This window comes from Scardinius erythrophthalmus, assembly GCF_964197995.2.
Source record: "Scardinius erythrophthalmus genome assembly, chromosome: 9".
Taxonomy (NCBI): Eukaryota; Metazoa; Chordata; class Actinopteri; order Cypriniformes; family Leuciscidae; genus Scardinius; species Scardinius erythrophthalmus.
The window spans coordinates 43,678,598-43,696,876 of record NC_138229.1 but is presented as its reverse complement, the minus strand read 5'-3'; the positions used below and the strand labels follow the sequence as shown (position 1 = coordinate 43,696,876).

General features: G+C 40.9%; 1 protein-coding gene across 1 annotated transcript; it reads right to left on the bottom strand.

The window, feature by feature from the left end:
- Positions 1–8,725: 8,725 nt before the first annotated feature.
- LOC308695358 (zinc-binding protein A33-like) lies at positions 8,726–17,677 on the bottom strand (the record flags this gene model as incomplete). Its single annotated transcript, XM_081373481.1, has 6 exons — positions 17,273–17,677; positions 12,123–12,218; positions 11,689–11,919; positions 11,589–11,611; positions 11,389–11,507; positions 8,726–9,228 (listed from the first exon to the last, which is right to left on the bottom strand). Exons 1-6 carry the CDS (start codon positions 17,672–17,674, stop codon positions 8,726–8,728), a joined length of 1,374 nt encoding a protein of 457 aa, XP_081229607.1. The 5' UTR covers positions 17,675–17,677.
- Positions 17,678–18,279: the final 602 nt, after the last annotated feature.

Below are 18,279 nucleotides of genomic sequence, written 5' to 3'. Positions count from 1 at the left end.
TAATTATTTTTATTTCTTTTTATTATTTTAATTTCTTCTATATAAAGCACTTTGAATTGCCATTGTGTATGAAATGTGCTATATAAATAAACTTGCCTTGCTTTGCCTTGCCTTACTAAACTAACCAATGTAAAGTTTTAGGGTATGTTTACACGACAACAATATGCTTAAAACAGAGTTCTTGCGCGTACAGACGTCACTATTGTCAAAACGATCCCCATTCACACAGATCCGCGAAAACAACTAAAAACACTGTATTCTGCTGCCAGGCCAGTAGATGGCGATGAAACACTATAGATTGAATATGCATGTGCATGATATCATCGTCTTCAGAGATTCGCGTTTTTGTTGTTTACTCAGAGACCGTTTTCAAAAATGTGCACTTTGAAACCCGTTTTCAAAAGTTTGCTTTTTCAGGCGCCCAAAACGCCATTGTCGTCAAGTCAAGTCAAGTCAAGTCAAGTCAAGTCAAGTCATCCTCATTTATATAGCGCTTTGAACAATGTAGATTGTTTCAAAGCAGCTTTACAGAGATACACGTATAATTTAAGGTAACAGAGATTGTTTTGGCTTTATAGCGGTTCTGTAATAAAATAAAAATTGTTTTAATTGGCAGAACTGTCTCAGTCCTAACTGGAAAGAACGAACCTGGGGTTTAGATTGAGTACTAGTAGCCTATATCCTGGGGTGAAAGTCCCTAGGTGGTGTAGTTGGCTACAGTTAAGACTTTGAGTATCTTCATGTGAGTTTTTGCTTATCTTAGTTATCATCTTGCTCTTCGCCTTACCATTGTGCCACATTAACAAATACAACTTTTGATTTCAATAATGTAGGCTACTAGTAAATTGTGAAATTAAGATTAATAAATGCTGTAGAAGTACAGTTTATTAAGTTAATGTTAACTAATGTAGTTAACTAGAGTTTAATAAATAGAACCTTATTGTAAAGTGTTAACGATTTGTTATACACCGATTCAGTTGTTCTAACCATTCATTAGCAGACTGCGGCACGGGGTGCAACACAGAAAACACAGAATCATGCAAATTCTCAATTGATGTTGGTTAAAGCTGCCGTCTGCAACATTTTTTTGATCATATTCAGTGAAATCGACACTATAATCCGACAGAACAACATAAATAAGGTGGTTTTAGAAAAAAACCCGAGCTTCTAACTCCACTGGAGTGTGTTGTTTGTTTTGCAAAAATCCACCGCTCCCGGATCATCGGGTCCAATCAGCGCAGGGGGGTGTGAGATCTGACTGTCAATCACAGGTCGTGCACACGCCACAGATCCCACTCCTCCCTCGCGCACGTTTCAATCACATGCACACGCCTGAAGTTCGCGCAGTAACGAAGAGTGATGGCGGAAAAGATTCCAATTCCTCGGTTAACCTCAAGAGCTAGGAGGTCAGAGCTTGCAACATTTCCTCTCGACAGGTAATTGTGCTTTATCAACCATTTACTTTATGAGTACTCCATGGTGTTGATTGATGCTGATGAGACGGGTGCGTTCACAGAAAATCTGGTGCACACGCGCTGACCAGCACAAACTCAATGGGAGGGTATTAGTTGATAGTGGGGGAGGGGCATGAGAGTTGTAAACATTCAAAATTTTGGCTAAGTCCACTCAATCTTCCAGGGTTGCCGACGGCAGCTTTAAATATGCGCAAGCGAGAGAGAGCAAGACCGCTTGAAGACGATGAGAGAGTGAGCGTGGGCCAGGGCTCTCTCTCTGCTCGTTCTTTCAGTAACATGCATGCTTTTTCAGGGTGCTGAGTTTTTGTTTTGGTCATATGCACCTCAACTAAAAAAACTTTAAAAAACAAAATAATTATACAAAATCTAAAATCTCTACAGGACAACTTACCTAAATGTTAGCTACTGCTAGCTAGTTAGCGAAACCACAATGTGAATGTGTTTTGCTGTCAATTTCCCACTTACCTTCAGGTACATCTTGTACCCCTTTTCCCGTTTACTCCGGGGGGCAGAGCATCCCTTTCGGACGAGTCTGTGGACGTCTGATATGGTTAGTTTGGGCAGGTCTTGGAGACATCTGGTGTAAAACATCGTCATCTTGCCGGAAGCGTTGACCCACACACTCGAGGGAGCGGAAGTAGAACGTAAGTAGAGTTTTGCACCGAGCGAATTCAATTCTGCATCCTTCGAAGGCCTTATTCGAAGGCCTTATTCGAAGGCCGGTTTCGTCATCGCGGCGCGACGAAGGCTACCCAGATTCAAAAGCGAAGCCAAATGCACCCTTTGTTTCCCCGCGAAAGAAAGGATACATCAAAAGGAACCTTAACGGCCTATTCTACCTCATAAGTCAGTGCGCGCCGGTGACGACAGCATTTTTATTTTTTTTAAATTGCGGTCGAGAGTTCGGTGGTGGACGGCAAATTCACATTTAAATTTAAGTATTATGTTTTCATTTACTCAAATAGCTCACGAAACCACAGTTAAAAGCCACAAGTTTTTCTTTCTTATAAACTTCATAACTCCTTCGTCACCATTGCGTGGCTTCATTTGTCAGGTGGTTTGGCAAAACTTGTGCTAATATTAGTTTAATAATTGTTTCAGGGAGCAAGGAGCAGACAGCTCAATTTATGAAATTGCGGTCAGAAAATGACCATTTGACGAAAAACTCCGCCAGCGTGGCTTGGAGGTAAGACAACAACCTATTTGCTCTGCCTTAGGATTGCAAGAGTCCTGGGACAGGTGAGGGTGTGAGTGGGAAATCCACTGCTTAAACTTGGCCCTGGTTTGTCCTCATGGATGAGGTGTTGGGACAGAGGCATTGCACCAACCCCCCTTCCTCATTGCCTCAATCCCTGGCACTAGCACCAGCACCAGCAGCAGGAGCACCAGCAGCACCACCAGGAGCACCATCACCAGGAGCACCAGCAGCAGCAGCACCCGCACCACCAGGAGCACCAGCAGCAGCAGCACCCACACCACCAGGAGCACCAGCAGCAGCAGCACCCACACCACCAGGAGCACCAGCAGCAGCAGCAGGAGCACCAGCACCACCAGAAGCACCAGCACCCGCACCACCAGGACCACCAGGAGCACCAGCAGCAGGAGCACCAGCACTAGGAGCACCAGCACCACCAGCACCCACACCACCAGGAGCAGCACCAGCAGGAGCACCAGCACCACCAGAAGCAGCAGGAGCAGCAGCAGCACCCACACCACCAGGAGCAGCAGCAGCACCCGCACCACCAGGAGCAGCAGCAGCAGCAGCAGCAGCACCCACACCACCAGGAGCACCAGCAGCAGGAGCACCAGCACCAACAGGAGCACCAGCACCAGCAGCAGAAGCACCAGGAGCACCAGCACCCACACCAGCAGGAGCACCAGCAGCAGGAGCACCAACAGAAACACCAGCACTAGGAGCACCAGCACCACCAGCACCCACACCACCAGGAGCACCAGCAGCAGCAGCAGGAGCACCAGCACCACCAGAAGCACGAGCACCCACACCACCAGGAGCACCAGCAGGAGGAGCAGGAGCACCAGCATCAGCAACAGAAGCACCAGGAGCACCAGCACCACCAGCACCCACACCAGCAGGAGCACCAGCAGCAGGAGCACCAGCAGAAGCACCAGCACCACCAGCACCCACACCACCAGGAGCACCAGCAGCAGCAGCAGGAGCACCAGCACCACCAGAAGCACGAGCACCCGCACCACCAGAAGCACCAGCACCAGGAGCACCAGCACCACCAGCACCCAAACCACCAGGAGCACCAGCAGCAGGAGCACCAGCAGCACCAGGAGCACCAGCACCACCAGCACCCACACCACCAGGAGCACCAGCACCACCAGGAGCACCAGCAGCAGAAGCACCAGCACCACCAGCACCCGCACCACCAGGAGCACCAGCACCAGCACCAGCAGCAGAAGCACCAGCACCAGGAGCACCAGCAGCAGCAGCACGAAGGCGGCGAGACAGAGGACGATTTTTTGGACTTGATCAGAGAAGACATGCAACTAGAGAGGGAGGCAGAGGCGAGGAGAGTAGGGAGAGGATGGACAGGCTGTTTTTTCTTCTTGAGAGAATAATTGAAAAATATATATTTTTTCTATATATTCTTGTTAAACTTTTTTTCACTTATTTTTTAAAAGGAAAAAAGAATTCTGTACATTATTTTATGCAACTTTAAATGTGTAAATAAAAGAGAATGAATTGTTCTGGACATTGTTTATTTTTGTAATGACAGTCATAATCTAAAATTCTTCTATACCTTTTTTTTTATTTTTTTTTTATAAAATTGGTAAAAGAAAATAATTTGTTCTATAGGCTACGTAAAAGTACTGTAACAAATTGTAGTCTGCCTCGACCCAGATTCCACTCCAAACTATATTTTAGAATGAGCTCATCCCCAAAATGGCTTAATTATCATAGAGATGAAAGAAAGTCAAGTTATATTGTTTCTTCACCATTTGGGTAGATCACATCCTGAACAAATGGTAGTCAACTGTAGAATGGGACTGGATGTAGGACACAGAGAACCTTCTCAGACAATGGGGTGTCAAAACTTCATTAACATAGGCTACAGACCACAGCTGTTGCAACAAGAGCAACTTCATTTACATTACGAACAGGATAAAAGGTTTAAGGTTTGGATGTTCTGGGTTCATTCTGACGCCGGTGAACCCAAGGTGTCTCGTGTACCTTACCACTGCTATGCTGTAATAAACTTCATTTTTGAGATCTTTGACATCCACATAATTTTTTCTTTTGTACTTTTTCCAACTCAACATACGTTAAACATATCAAAATCAACATTTAAATTTAGAGTACATAAAATAAGAAAAAATTATGTAGACTTATATTGAGCTGAGCAGGGAGACCCTGGTGGAGCTGCTGGACTGGGATGGGCTCCACAATAGAGACCCTGGGAAGGCCTCCTGCTGGTGGGACATCATCTGGGAACGTCTCCAGAGTGTTTGACTGCATTTTTACACTATCCACTAAGTTGTCTACCAACAGGTTTGCAGGGCTGACTCAATCAACGGCTGCCACGTCACAGGTTTTTTTCAGAAAGAGTATATTTCTGAAAAAAGTAATTTTAATAACTATACCGCATTGGGGAAAAACTACGGCTGCGTCCCATATGAAAGGGTGCATCTGAAGCTCTCAGACCGGTCTAGCCTACGGAGGAATTTTTCTTGCCACCTGGCAACTGTGACAGCTGCCGATGATGAGCGGGAGTAATATTCAATATTCAATATTCAATATTCAGTTTTATATTCAAACAGGGTTGAAAACCTGTATGTTCACCATGGTCCATTTCTATATATAATAAAACGAATACACTAGCCTACAAAATCGCATCAAGGTAAGATTTAAGTCAACATGTGAACCTTAAAAAAAAAAAAAAAAATTATATATATATATATATATTTATAGGCCTATGTAAGTTTTATTTTATTTACATATATCATTACATTATATACGTAAGTTAACACCCAATACTTGAACAGTTTAAAGTGTAATCCGCAAATTCAGGACGCAGCCTCTGAATTGGGACGCAGCAAACCAACTTAATGTATCTGGCCATGGTCTTGGCTAAGCCGAAAATACATGACCCGGCAGCGCCGGTGCTGAAACATCCTCACCATGTCCTCCAGTAAAATATAAAACATAAAAATGACAATAGCCAATTCTGGCTTCATAGCTGTTTACTCAATTATATCAAATTAATTATCAGGATGGCGCCCGGAGCGGTGATCGGGAACATCTGGTTGCGCAATTAGGAAATCCTACGAAGGCTACATGATGCGTCCCTCGAAAGATGCAACCTTCACATTGGGACACAGCTTACAGAATGTACTTTTTTAACTGGCGAAGTATGTTCTAATTTAAATGTAGTCCCTACCAGTGATGCGCGGGTTGATCCAAAATGAGCGGGTGCCTGCGGTCACCCGCGGTTACCCGCGGTTACGAGTCATCCAAAAATATTTTTAATGATATTCGGGTCGTGGTCGGTCGGGTCGTTTGAAATAAAGATGCCAATTAAACCTTTGTAATTTATATAGTACTAGACACACTTTTCTATGAACTACATAGGCCTACACTTTTATGACGCACGAGCTCAGTCTGCAGGTAGAGATGGAGGCAATTGAAAAGGTGAAGGCTGGGGAGTGGAAGCTCCGCAAATTCACAAATGTTGTGCTTGTGAGAGCTTCAATTGGGCATCCACGTGGCGAAATAGCCTAAGCCTACTAATACAAGTGGGAAATCCTTATTTACCTTTTGAATGTTGAGCGTTAACTTTTGAATAAATCCTGACGCGGGATTTCCCGAAATGCCCGATTTCCCAACACGTTGAACTGAGCAATGCCATTGTACCATTTTAATAGGCTACTTTTAAACGCATATAGCTCAGTAATGTCAGTTTTATGTATTTTCTGAGAGGGGGCGGGATTTTTGTTGGAAAAGTCGGGGGAGAGACGCACACTTCGATTAGACTGGATAAACACATGCAGCATCTTAATTGTTACGAAAATGAAACGAAATAAATGAATAAATCAAGCCTTTATTACATAACACTAGGCTATATCATACAGCACCCCTAGTTCCTACGTCTGTGGCCCAATGACGCTACGATGAGCATTTACTACTTTTAAAAAATGCGGGTCAGGAAGCGGGTCGGGTACAATATATATATATATTTTTTTTTTTTTTTTGGCGGTCCGAGTTGCGGGCGGGTTAGTTGAAAACGTCGGTCGGGTGCGGGTTGTTTATACATTGACTCGCGCATCACTGGTCCCTACTCATGTAGTACGCGATTTCGGACACAGCTATGGGAACTGCTCCTGATGAATAGAATGAACATATACTGTACCTGTATGTACAGGTATACCTGCATGCAAATCCTTTTCAGCTAACACATGACGTACCAGTAACCTGATTTATTGGTATTTTACTTTTATTTTGTGACATACTAGTTTACAACGTAACGACATTGCATGCTCATAGTTTATTTTGCTCTTTGTATAGTTAAGCGATATACAGTGTGCACCGCTGCATTTGTGGTGCAATTGAAGAGTGTGCGCTACTAGCAGTTCTACCAGAAAGACTCGGGAGAATAAATACTGTGACAATTATACATTTATTAACAGCCCAGCAAGCAATAAAGTTCTTTGGCGTAGGTCCCGTCTGTAGCTCGCAATCTGAGGGTCCGGACTCTGCATATCCTGCCTGAAGACGAAGGCAGGGGCGCAGCCGACCCCCTGTGAGGTATGGGAAGGGACCATCCTGGTGGTGGGGGTGGGGAGGATGGAGGGAAGGATCCGTCTTGGAGGTGGTGGGGAGGATGGAGGTGAATGGAAGCGTCAGCATTGGCGAACGCAAACGTGTGTAAGTACCAATCTTTTATACCACGAGTATTAGAATGTGATTGGATAGATGAGAAGGTAAAGTGACGTAACAATTGAGTCTTCCCGGCAGAACTTATGCAGGCAAAAGTGAACTTGTTTGCCTCCGAGGAGTCAACTCACTGTCCCCTTGGGTTCTCTCTGCATGCTCCAGCTCCTCTGGAAGTGGATGTCATGGTACAGATGTGGCCGAGGCTGTGCCTGAGAGCCTTTCCTCCAATTACTCTGCTCCCACGAGTCCTGGCGATTGTCTGTCAGGAGGACCTTTGCTTAATATTGGTAGCCCCATTCTGGTCGGCCCGAGTATGGTTCGCGGACCTTGTGTCTCTCCTGGAAGGCTCCCCTTGTGATGTTATTGATACCATCCTAAATGCTAGAGCTCCCTCTACTAGAAAGCTGTATGCTCTTAAATGGTGTATTTTCTCATCCTGGTGTGAGCAGCGCCATCTAAACCCAGCTGACTTCCCAGTTGGTTCAGTACTGGAGTTTCTTCAAGAGTGTCTCGAAGCTGGACTGACTCCCGCTACCCTCAAGGTTTATGTGGCCACTATTTCAGTTTGCCACAATTGAAATGGTTTCAGTGGGGAAATATGCCCTTCGAACCCTTTAGAGTCAGCCTTTGTGAAGCTTCTGACTCTCAAGTTGGCTTTGCTTGTTGCTATTACTTCATTAAAAAGGGTAGTAGACTTGCAGGCCATGTCATTCGCCTCCTCCTGCCTGGATTTTGCTGTGTGGCATAAATCTGATCACCTGAAACAGGCTTGATCATCAAGGTATTCATATTGTTACTGATCTAGAAAGAAATTCAGTAATTTTTCCTGCTCTATGAAACAATGATTAACTGCAGAAATGGTGCATCAGTCCACAGTAAGCAGGCTCTTGAGAGTTAGTCTGAGACTTTGCTGAAAGTAGCTTTTAGCTTCTTTATAAGAAGTTCCCAATCTTACACAAGTCTTACAAGTTTTTGACACTGAAGTCAAAGCTTAAGGATATTCTTAAGGGCATTTCTGAGAAGTGTCATAAATATGACTATAATGCATGTGTAAAATGAACTGGTTCAGTGACTAGAAAGATATATTTGATTAACATGTGAAAATTAGAGACACACTAGACTGTTTTCAGGCTAATTACCATTTACCCAATTATTTCAATCTTGAAATTGTCTCTAATTGGTCTAATTGTGTGAAGTGAAATATAAATGAAAAATGTTATCAGTCATGTAATCATCACTGTCCATTTACAGCCGTACTGATATTCAGATCAACAGCACTCTTACTCGTGATATGGATTAAATATTGGAAACATGATGAAAGGAGGAAGACTCAGACCTACAGAAGTAACGTTTACTGAATATTGATCGGTAAGATTCTCAGAGAGGAAGAACTATAACTACAGAAGAATGGAAAGAGTGTGTGAGTGAAGGTGGTTGTGAATGTGTGTAGCTGTGTGTTAGTTACAGGATCAGAGAATGACACCATTCCTCTGTCATAGTCCAGATACACTCTCACACGATCAAGCTTCTGATGGACAGGAAAGCCAACCGGTTCAGACCATCCGTACTGATGATACCACACACTCCAGACATCAGTGTTATAGAAATCACGTCCTTTCCTCTGGATTGATGCTCTAGTTACCCCAAGATTCCAGTATGAACTCTCTTTAAGCTCCACATCCCAGCAGTGTGTTCCTGAGTTAAAACCCTCTGAACCCAGAACACAGAGATAATCGTCAAATCTCTCTGGATTATCAGGAAGAGGTTGATTGATCCCGCTGTATCTCACACTGGTCAGATCATCAGACAGGACGAGACGTGGATGAGCCGTGTTTGGATCCAGAATCACAGGAGCTGATGAGACACAATCAACAACTGCTTTTATCCAGTGAACCCAACTCAGATTATTATGAATTATGACACTCGTGTTGATCAAACACATCAGACATTTTCCTCTGATCACTGTCAGTACTGTTATTAGTTTCACATTAATTTTTATCATCAGTGTTTAAAATCCCTTACCAGTCAGCTCCAATTTTGGCAAGTGATGCATACATGACATACCCAAAATAAAAAGGTTGCTGCTCATAAGTCATTCTGAATAGACACATAACACACATATATTTAGAAAGCCAACCCTTGAGAGTTTGTAGTTCAAGACTCAAATTTAACCAGACTGTTATTAATATTGAGATATATAAGCTCAAACATAAAACAAAAACAACAAATATTAAGAATATATTTACTAAATGTATAAAATATTAGGTGAATTTAGGATTGCAATTTATAACCACAACCAAAGTGTAGCCACAATTGTGGTCATGCTTCATTTCAAATCTGAGGATGATATCTCTAAAATTATGTGCTTTATGAAGCCTATTTTAAGACCATGTCAGGGGAGGATTTGAAGAAGTTTTAGAGAAGGCTGATAAGATTCTCATCAAATATTTTATTGCCCTGTAAACACCCATTTACAGTCTCTGACTAATGTCTAGCAAGGAGAACTGGCCCATTCATGCTCTGTTGATGTAAATCGACCAACCTTTCACACCTCTGCCCGTATGAGACTTAATCTTCATTATTCTTTTATCCTTATTCTTTTGTTTGAATGCAGCCATTATAGCCTTTCTTCTGGCATAATGCTTGGCCATCGACACCTCTCTCATCCCACTATACATGAATAATCCACCTATCCTTGGAACTTTAAATGCAAATTCTTTAAAAAAAATGTAATTATGGAATAGAAAGCTCCTGCAGCAGGTGCATTAGCACAACAAGTAGCATCAAGCTACATGACACAATTTAATTTATTAATATTACACTTTTATTTAAAGCTCACTTTAAAACACCATCGAGTATTTGTATCGTATTCCGGTCGTGGTTTAAAATGGTTTCAAGTCAAAAAAAGATTTTGAAATATGTTATTATTTAGCATTTTATATGAAGCTATGGGCTATCCTTACCTAGCATGCATACTGTAAACATTCTTTATTCATATGAAAACCCCAAATCGCATGAAAATCACACACAAAACAGATATGAGGTCAAATGAGGTCAAATCTGATGCAAATCAGGAAGAGGAGAACCAGATCTAGCTCTGTTCGCTGTTTGAGCTCTTCAGATCGCATAATTCAGTGGAAAATGAATAGAAATGTTATTCTGTTTGACGAAATATTTTACTAACATGTGATAATTAATAATTATTTCTCCAAATATGCGCACCATTGGACTAATAGCCCTGGCGGATGCTGTATATTATATGTATTTGAGCACAAATAAACCAGAGAAGACGAGTATGAATGTTTTATGAGTGATGATTTCTATTCAAAATAATGAACATTACAGATGAATTATTTTGCTCTCCTGGCATAAATTAAGAAATTATTGTCACTGCAAACCAGTTTAACCATAAACAGTGGTCAAATATCGAAGCTGGAGTCTTAAACCTTTCTAATGATGCTCAGTTTGTCCAGATCAAGTAAGAGTGTGATGATTTGACGAGTAATGAATGTTGAACAACAATAATCTGGGGCCGCCTGTGATCTTTGACGAGTAAGGGGCGGCATCAACTACGTACATTAAATGTGTGATTCAGACATTTGTGTCCCATCCAGAGAAACTGATATTTTGGGAAAGTTAAAATAACAATAAATCAATTAGATCTGTTGATATTTATGCTGTAGATGAAAAACTGTAAGTGTGTGTGATCTTCAGAAGCATCTGATCATCCTGATTTTATTGGCTCTTATAGTCTGTGTATTGGTTTACATTTATTTATTCTTAGTGTCTGTTTTTTTTTTACTTATGTTGGTTTGAGAAATTATTAATTATATATAATTAATTATATTAAAATGATTATAAATCTGAGATTAAGTTTTCTAATTGTAACAAGTCCTAACCACCAAACTCCGCTCAGACCTTCAGACTGTTCTAACTCGAGATGCTATCAGTTTGTCAGTTTCCCTCTCCACCCGTCCATCATGTCCAGCTCAGATCTCCTGCAGTCAGACTCACTGTTTTGGACGATGTCCTGCATCTTCTTCCAGACTCTGAACGGCAGGTTGCCCAAGTATCGTGGCACATGAATCAAAGCTCCAGAAGCAATCTGTGGATCCGGCTGTGAGCTCTGGACTCTGGAAGAACATTCAGGAGTCAGAAATGCAGAGGCTTTGGATCAGAACCAGATAGACCAGAGACAGGAGCAGATCACTCACCTTTCCATTGAGACTGGAAACTCCTGCAGAACAAACACACCATTTATCATCAACAACTCAATCAATCAACCAATGATCAACCAATGATCTGAAATCCGACCTTCAGAAAGCAGACGTCATTGGCTTTCATCATCTCCTCCATGTCTTTGATTGTGTGTGAAAGAGCTGAGATGTGTGTGTTCATCTCCTCCAGCTTCTCCTTCATCCTCTGCTTCTTCTGCTCCTCTTCCTCCCTCAGTGCAGTGACTGTAGCTTCTTCTTCATCACTGAGAAACTGATGAAGCTTCTCAAACTGCTGTTTAATCTGACGCTCTGTGTGTTCAGCTTGAGACTGAAATCACATCACATTCACTTCAATCATCTCAATCGACACTTTACATCATTAATATCCTAAATATCATAAAATGGATCCAGAAGCAGATATCTGCTTGTCATTTACAGAAATAATCAACTGTTATTCATTATATCAGATCATAACTGTATATAGTGATCCTCCAGCTGTAATGAAAATGACTCTCGTCTCTGTTTCCTCACCTTGATGTGTTGAACTGTTTCCTCAAACTCTGCTTTCATTTCTTCATTGCGTTTAAGTTTCTCTTGTAAAGACTTCAGTGCTGTATTGAGCTCCTCCTAGAATTGAACACAAATACATAAAACACAAGATTACAGTGAAGAGAAGTAGAGAAGACAATGCAGTGATATGGTCATACATGTATAGTGCAGTGAAAAAGTATTTGTCCCCATCCTGATTTCTTCTGTTTTTGTGTACATCTCATACTAAAATTATTCTGAAATTAAAACCTACTATAAAACATAGGCATCCTGAGTAAACACAAAGTACAGTTTGTAAATGATTGAAACTGCATTTATAATTATATAGTGGTTCAGCTGGACTAAACACCCAGGTAGCCAAAACGGTTCTGCCCGATAATGGCCCCGATCCGGCAAGCCGGAAGAAGTAACTCGGCCCGGTTGCGGTTGCCAGACTCAGGATGGACACTGGATGAATGACGCCCCAGAATTGTCCCAAATACACTGGCCCGAGTCCGGCTACCAAAACTGCCGGCATTGGGCTACAATCACACAATTTTAACACTTAATCGGTACTGGCCCAAGACTGGGCACTGAAACTGAGATGACACTGGGCCACAATCACGCCAACACTTAGCCGGTACTAGTCTTGTTTGCTAAATTAAAAAATATACTTGCACTTACTCTTATACAGAATTAAAAACATTTTTGTACGTTCAGTAAAACTTCTAAAATATGTGTATTAAAGACTCCTTCCACTTTTTATATAAAACAGAGCTTTGAACTGAATTTGTTTTTCCACATCTACTTCCAACTAAAATAAAAATATATTTTACAGTGTCCTTGTTAAATCACATGTTGTTAGGTCCCAGTGAGTGTTTTTGTTCTGCTTTGTTTTTGGTTACAGGTGTTCAGTGGGGGTGTGGTTTTCCACCTAGGCTCATTTGCGGGGCTATATGAACCGCAGCGCTGGTGATTGCGGGAGAGCTACGATGACTGAGTGGCTGATATTCTGTTGCTTTCGTTTGTTATATTTATTGGGTTGCATCTGTTTTAGACCTGAAGCTTACACTCCTCTTTTATGCACGCCTTCATTACTGACATCCATTAATACTGATTACTGATTGTTTCAATATCTTTTGTAATTATGTTTATTTCGTTGAATAAATGTATCCCTTCATTACTTTCACGTCCGTGTTTGCCTCTCGTACATGTTACAATCTTGAACCGGTTGTAACAATGTCAACTAAATATGTCAACTTTACAAAGATTAAGGTTTGGCCCTTGCACAGTTTTTTTCATGGCATCCCCACCTAACACCCCATGAATTACCCCATAACATCCATATGTGCTCCTCAGGGACGTGCAGAGAGTTCCCCAGGGGCAGGGGCTCAAATGTTAAAAAGGGGCATATATATATATATATATATATATATATATATATATATATATATATATATATATATATATATATATATATATATATATACAAAAGTTTGGACACTACTATTTTTAATGTTTTTGAAAGAAGCCCTTTCTGCTCTAAAAATAAAAAAAACTGTAATATTGTGAAATATTACTACAATTTGAAATAATGGTTTTCTATTATAATATACTTATAACCTTTGATACTTTTTTCAGGATTCAGAGTAAAAATAAGAAAAAAAGAACATCATATATTTAAAATATAAATATTTTGAACCAATATACACTACCGTTCAAAAGTTTGGGGTCAGTAATATTCTTTCTTTCTTTAAAAAAAAAAAAAGCAAGGATGTGCTAAATTGATCAGGAGTGACAGTAAAGACTTATAAAATAATGTCTATTTTAATTAAATACTGTTCTTTTTTACTTTATATTCTTCAATAAATCCTGAAAAAAGTTACGTTGGTAATCCAGAGTTCTCACGAGAGCACAAGTTGAATTTGCTCAGCGAGTTACTCTGGCGTCGAGTTATGATGCTCATTAACTAAGCCCTTGTAGCCGAGCTGCACCAATCACATCGGGTTATCTGATATAGGTGGGCCAGAGGCGAGCTAAACAGATGCTAAACGACAGCGCTAGTGACAGTGCAATCACAACAGTGATTGGTCGTAGTGTTATCCAATTGCGTGCAATAAGATTTTCAAATGCATGCTTGGTGCCGCCCCTTGAGTTGGCCGATTTTCATTAGTCGATGCCAGACCATTAATCTTTCAGATTTGGGTCTGGATTTCCAGGGTAGAAAAAAGTATCACAGGTTAAAAAAACATTGAGTTATGTGTCCAAATGTTTGACCACGAGTAGGCTACTGTACTATTATACTATTGCTGCATAATTATCAAAAATGTTACAGTCCTTTCATATCACCATTTGGCGTGTTGTTGTCCGCCTACACTTCACATAATAGGCCTGGGCTTTATTTAACCAACTATGATAGTTTGATCAAATGGTAAATGGTGTATCAATATACATAGACTAAATAAAAAGTGACTATAATACTATTTACCATTAATGCGACTTTTGGTGCTGGTTTTGTTCAGTGCTCTGTAGTCAATTAGCATCCATTGTTTAAACGACGCAGATTCAGATCGCTTCATTAATGTAAATTCGTCTGTCCATGTAATTTTCAAACGATTTATGAATGACTGGAAATTTACCGCTCCACTTCACACTGTCCAATTAAATTTTAACTTGTTGTGCCAGATGACGATTGGTCGGTGTATTATCCATGACAAACAGGCTTCAATGTATTATGTCATATTTTTAAATATATGAATTGTGGATTTTTTATTAAATCGACACACTAGCTTTTATTATTGAAAAAGTTTAACAATTGTTTGGTTTATTCCTTCCTGCCGTCGAACCATCACTGAAATAACTATATTTGGCTCGAGAGCATCGGTTCCCGAGCAGACTGTGGGATACCTACGTTTACACTAGTGCATTTTCATTTTAAAACGCATAACTTTTGCTACGGTTACGCCTGCCGTCCACACACACTACTCCAGAGATTTAGGCCCCGTTTAGGTTCTCAAACGTCACATTTGTTGTTTTGAAAGGAACAGGAAGTCGCTCGAGTTATTCGTTGTTGTCGATTCTGAGGATTCTGATTGGCTTGCATGGCTTTATCCTTCTCACTGCCACCCATAGGTTTGGTATAGTTATGATGGCGCTCGACGGCGTATTTATGCGGGATGATCTAAATGACAACTTTTTTGAAAACGATGTTGTGTGCACAATGTTATTATTGAAAACGGAGGGGGGGGGGGGGGGGGATATTCGTTTCTCTAAATACCCGGCTATGTGTAAATGTGGCCTTAGACCCTCGTCCGAAGCAAGACACGCTACTTGACGCAAGTGACGCAACCTATAGCAATGCGTTGTGGAAACGACACCGACCTCAGATTGACAGAAACGTAAAAATAAATGTGAATTATAATCAAATGCATTTTGTTTTATTGACCATAATATTATCATTGATATTTGTTTGAGAAGGGCACTTTAGATTAATTTTGAAAAAGGGCAGGGGCTCGAGCACCCAAAGCCCTTTCCCCCAAGTTAAAAAATGACACAACGAAAATATGAGTGATATGAGAATTTATTTGAAACCTAACATTGACATACAGCTTTATAAGAACTACCAAGAAGTGTAAAAAAGGAGCCTCCTCAAGTAAGCGAACCATAAAAGTGGGATAGATTGATAGAAGAGACAAAAAGGGGAACAAACAATGACACATACGGTTAGTCAGACAATCTCAGACTGATAACATGAATGGCAACTCTGGTAAATGTTAAAATAATCTGTTTGCTTTCAGGCCTGCTCTTTTAATCTTTTGATGAACTTTCAATCTCTCCATCTGATGCACTGGCAGCACTTGCATTTCTTCACACTCATAAAAAAAACAAAAGGTCAATCGCAATACTATTATAGACTGTTATCAATCGGTACGCGGAAGATCTTCTCCGTTTTAAGGATATTGTTGTCGTGTAAACATACCCTAAAACTTTACGTTGGTTAGTTTAGTAGCTGGTGTCCTTCAGAGTGTTGCTCCATCCAGCTCCAGAACATCTGCCTGGAAGTTTTTAGTAATCCTGGAGACTTTGATTAGCTGATTCAGGTGTGTTTAATTAGGGTTGGAGCTAAACTCTAGCGCTATGTCAGACAACTCACAATTATAGCTTCATTATAAATGAACATTACTTCAGTAAAATATGTGTAAAGCGGTTTATTAAAGTGATATTATATGTAAGATTCTCGCAAAAAGCCCGGCGGCTGTCGTCACTAGATGTCAAAGCTAGTGCGCATGTCTTGAAACTCACATTGCAGAAATAATGTTGAAGTTCCCTTAACCACTTTAAGCTTGTTAAATTATTTAGGAATTAAATAAATAATACACTAACATTACACTAACAAAATAACAACGTTGACAGGAAAGGACATTAAGTTTAAGTTTAAGGGTCACTGCTACATACAATTTACCACATTGTAAAAGGAGACTCATCCCCCGCAACCAAACTGGCCTGGGTATGTATGGCCATACTGTATCTCACCCAAAATCAGACCAGCCCTTATGGCTCATAATCGGGCCGAATGTGGCTAAATGTGCCGTGTCTCAGTACAAATTGGGCTGAATGCGCACATCCAAATCCTAGCCAAATCTGGCAACCATTACTGGGCCAGAGCTGGTTCACTTTTGGTGAGCCGCTGCCAGAACACGGCCGAGTGAGCCGACACTCAGTGGCCCTGGCCTACCTGGCCACTCATTGCGCTGGCTACCTGGCAAGTTCTTCAGTCCTGTTCAGTCATATCAACACTTAAAGAGGACTTTTGTCAACAGCATGAACTTGCTTAAAACGTCTAAAACCGTAACACACTATGACAAGGGTAGTGTGGAAACTCCAGAAATATTGATGAAGAAGGTGATTCAAATACATCCATCTGTGAAGGCTCTTGCCTTTTGTTTTATGTTGTATTTAGTTTGAAGATCTAAAACTATTTAGTATAAGACACACAAACAGAAGAAATCTGGATGGGGCAAACACCTTTTCACAGCACAGTAAATGTCATGTGAAGTTGAGTAAAATGGCAGAGAGAAATATTGAATGCATGAATGTGATGATATCTGTGTTTATGACTTATTGTTATATGAAACAAGAGACATTCGTCTTACCTTATATGATGAAACCACTTCACTGATGGGTCTGAATTTGTGATTGTCGTGTTGTTGTGAAGTAATACACACTACACACACAGACTGTTTGTCCTCCAGGCAGAAGATTTTGAGTTTCTCACTGTGTAAACTGCAGATCTCCTCAGATCCTGATGAACACGTCTCATTTCTCTCCTTCAGGAATGACTCGCACAAGTTTTTTAACACACGATTAAATGGAGGATCATCTCTTGATGATCTTCTCCTGCAGACAGGACACTCCTGAGTTTTCTGGATTCTCCAGAACTGTTGAATACACTCTTTACAGAAACTGTGACTACATGATAAAACAACAGGAGCCTTGAAGATATCACAGCACACGGGACAAGAAAGCTCTTCTACAGACACATTTAGTGAAGCCATTTTCACTGTTTGAGCTCCAGCATTATAAACTTTACCTTCACTTTCTGGACAGTTTCAAAAATTAATCACCATGAGAATCCCAACGATCTGCAGTCTGTTGCTTCTCCAAAAAAATCCTTCTGTAAAGTTTTTCTCTTCTTTCTCCATTGATCGCTGAAAAGTCAGTATGACAGAAAGGAGAAATAAGTCAGTCTCTTCCTTCTACTCTAACGTATTCAGAATGAACTTGCACTGAAACATTAAAATATAATGCTGTAAAACCTTGGATCAAACACAAAAGAACAATGAAAATACACAAACATTAATAATAAAAGACCTCAGATCCCTTATATGTGTTTTTACCGAAGGTGTGTAGGCACCTATTGTAATGGTTGGCGTTCTTCTTCGAACACTTCCACTCTGGAAGTCTATGGCAGCCCATAGAATCATATGGTAAAAAGTTGTGAAATTTGGCACACAGATAGAGGACAGTCTGAACTGTCACCATAGCAAATTTGGAGTCTCAAGCTCAATCCCTCTAGCGCCACCAACTGTCCAAAGTTGCACTCATGTTAATGCTAATAACTTTTGAACCATAAGGGACAAAAGAAAGTTGTCAGCCATTT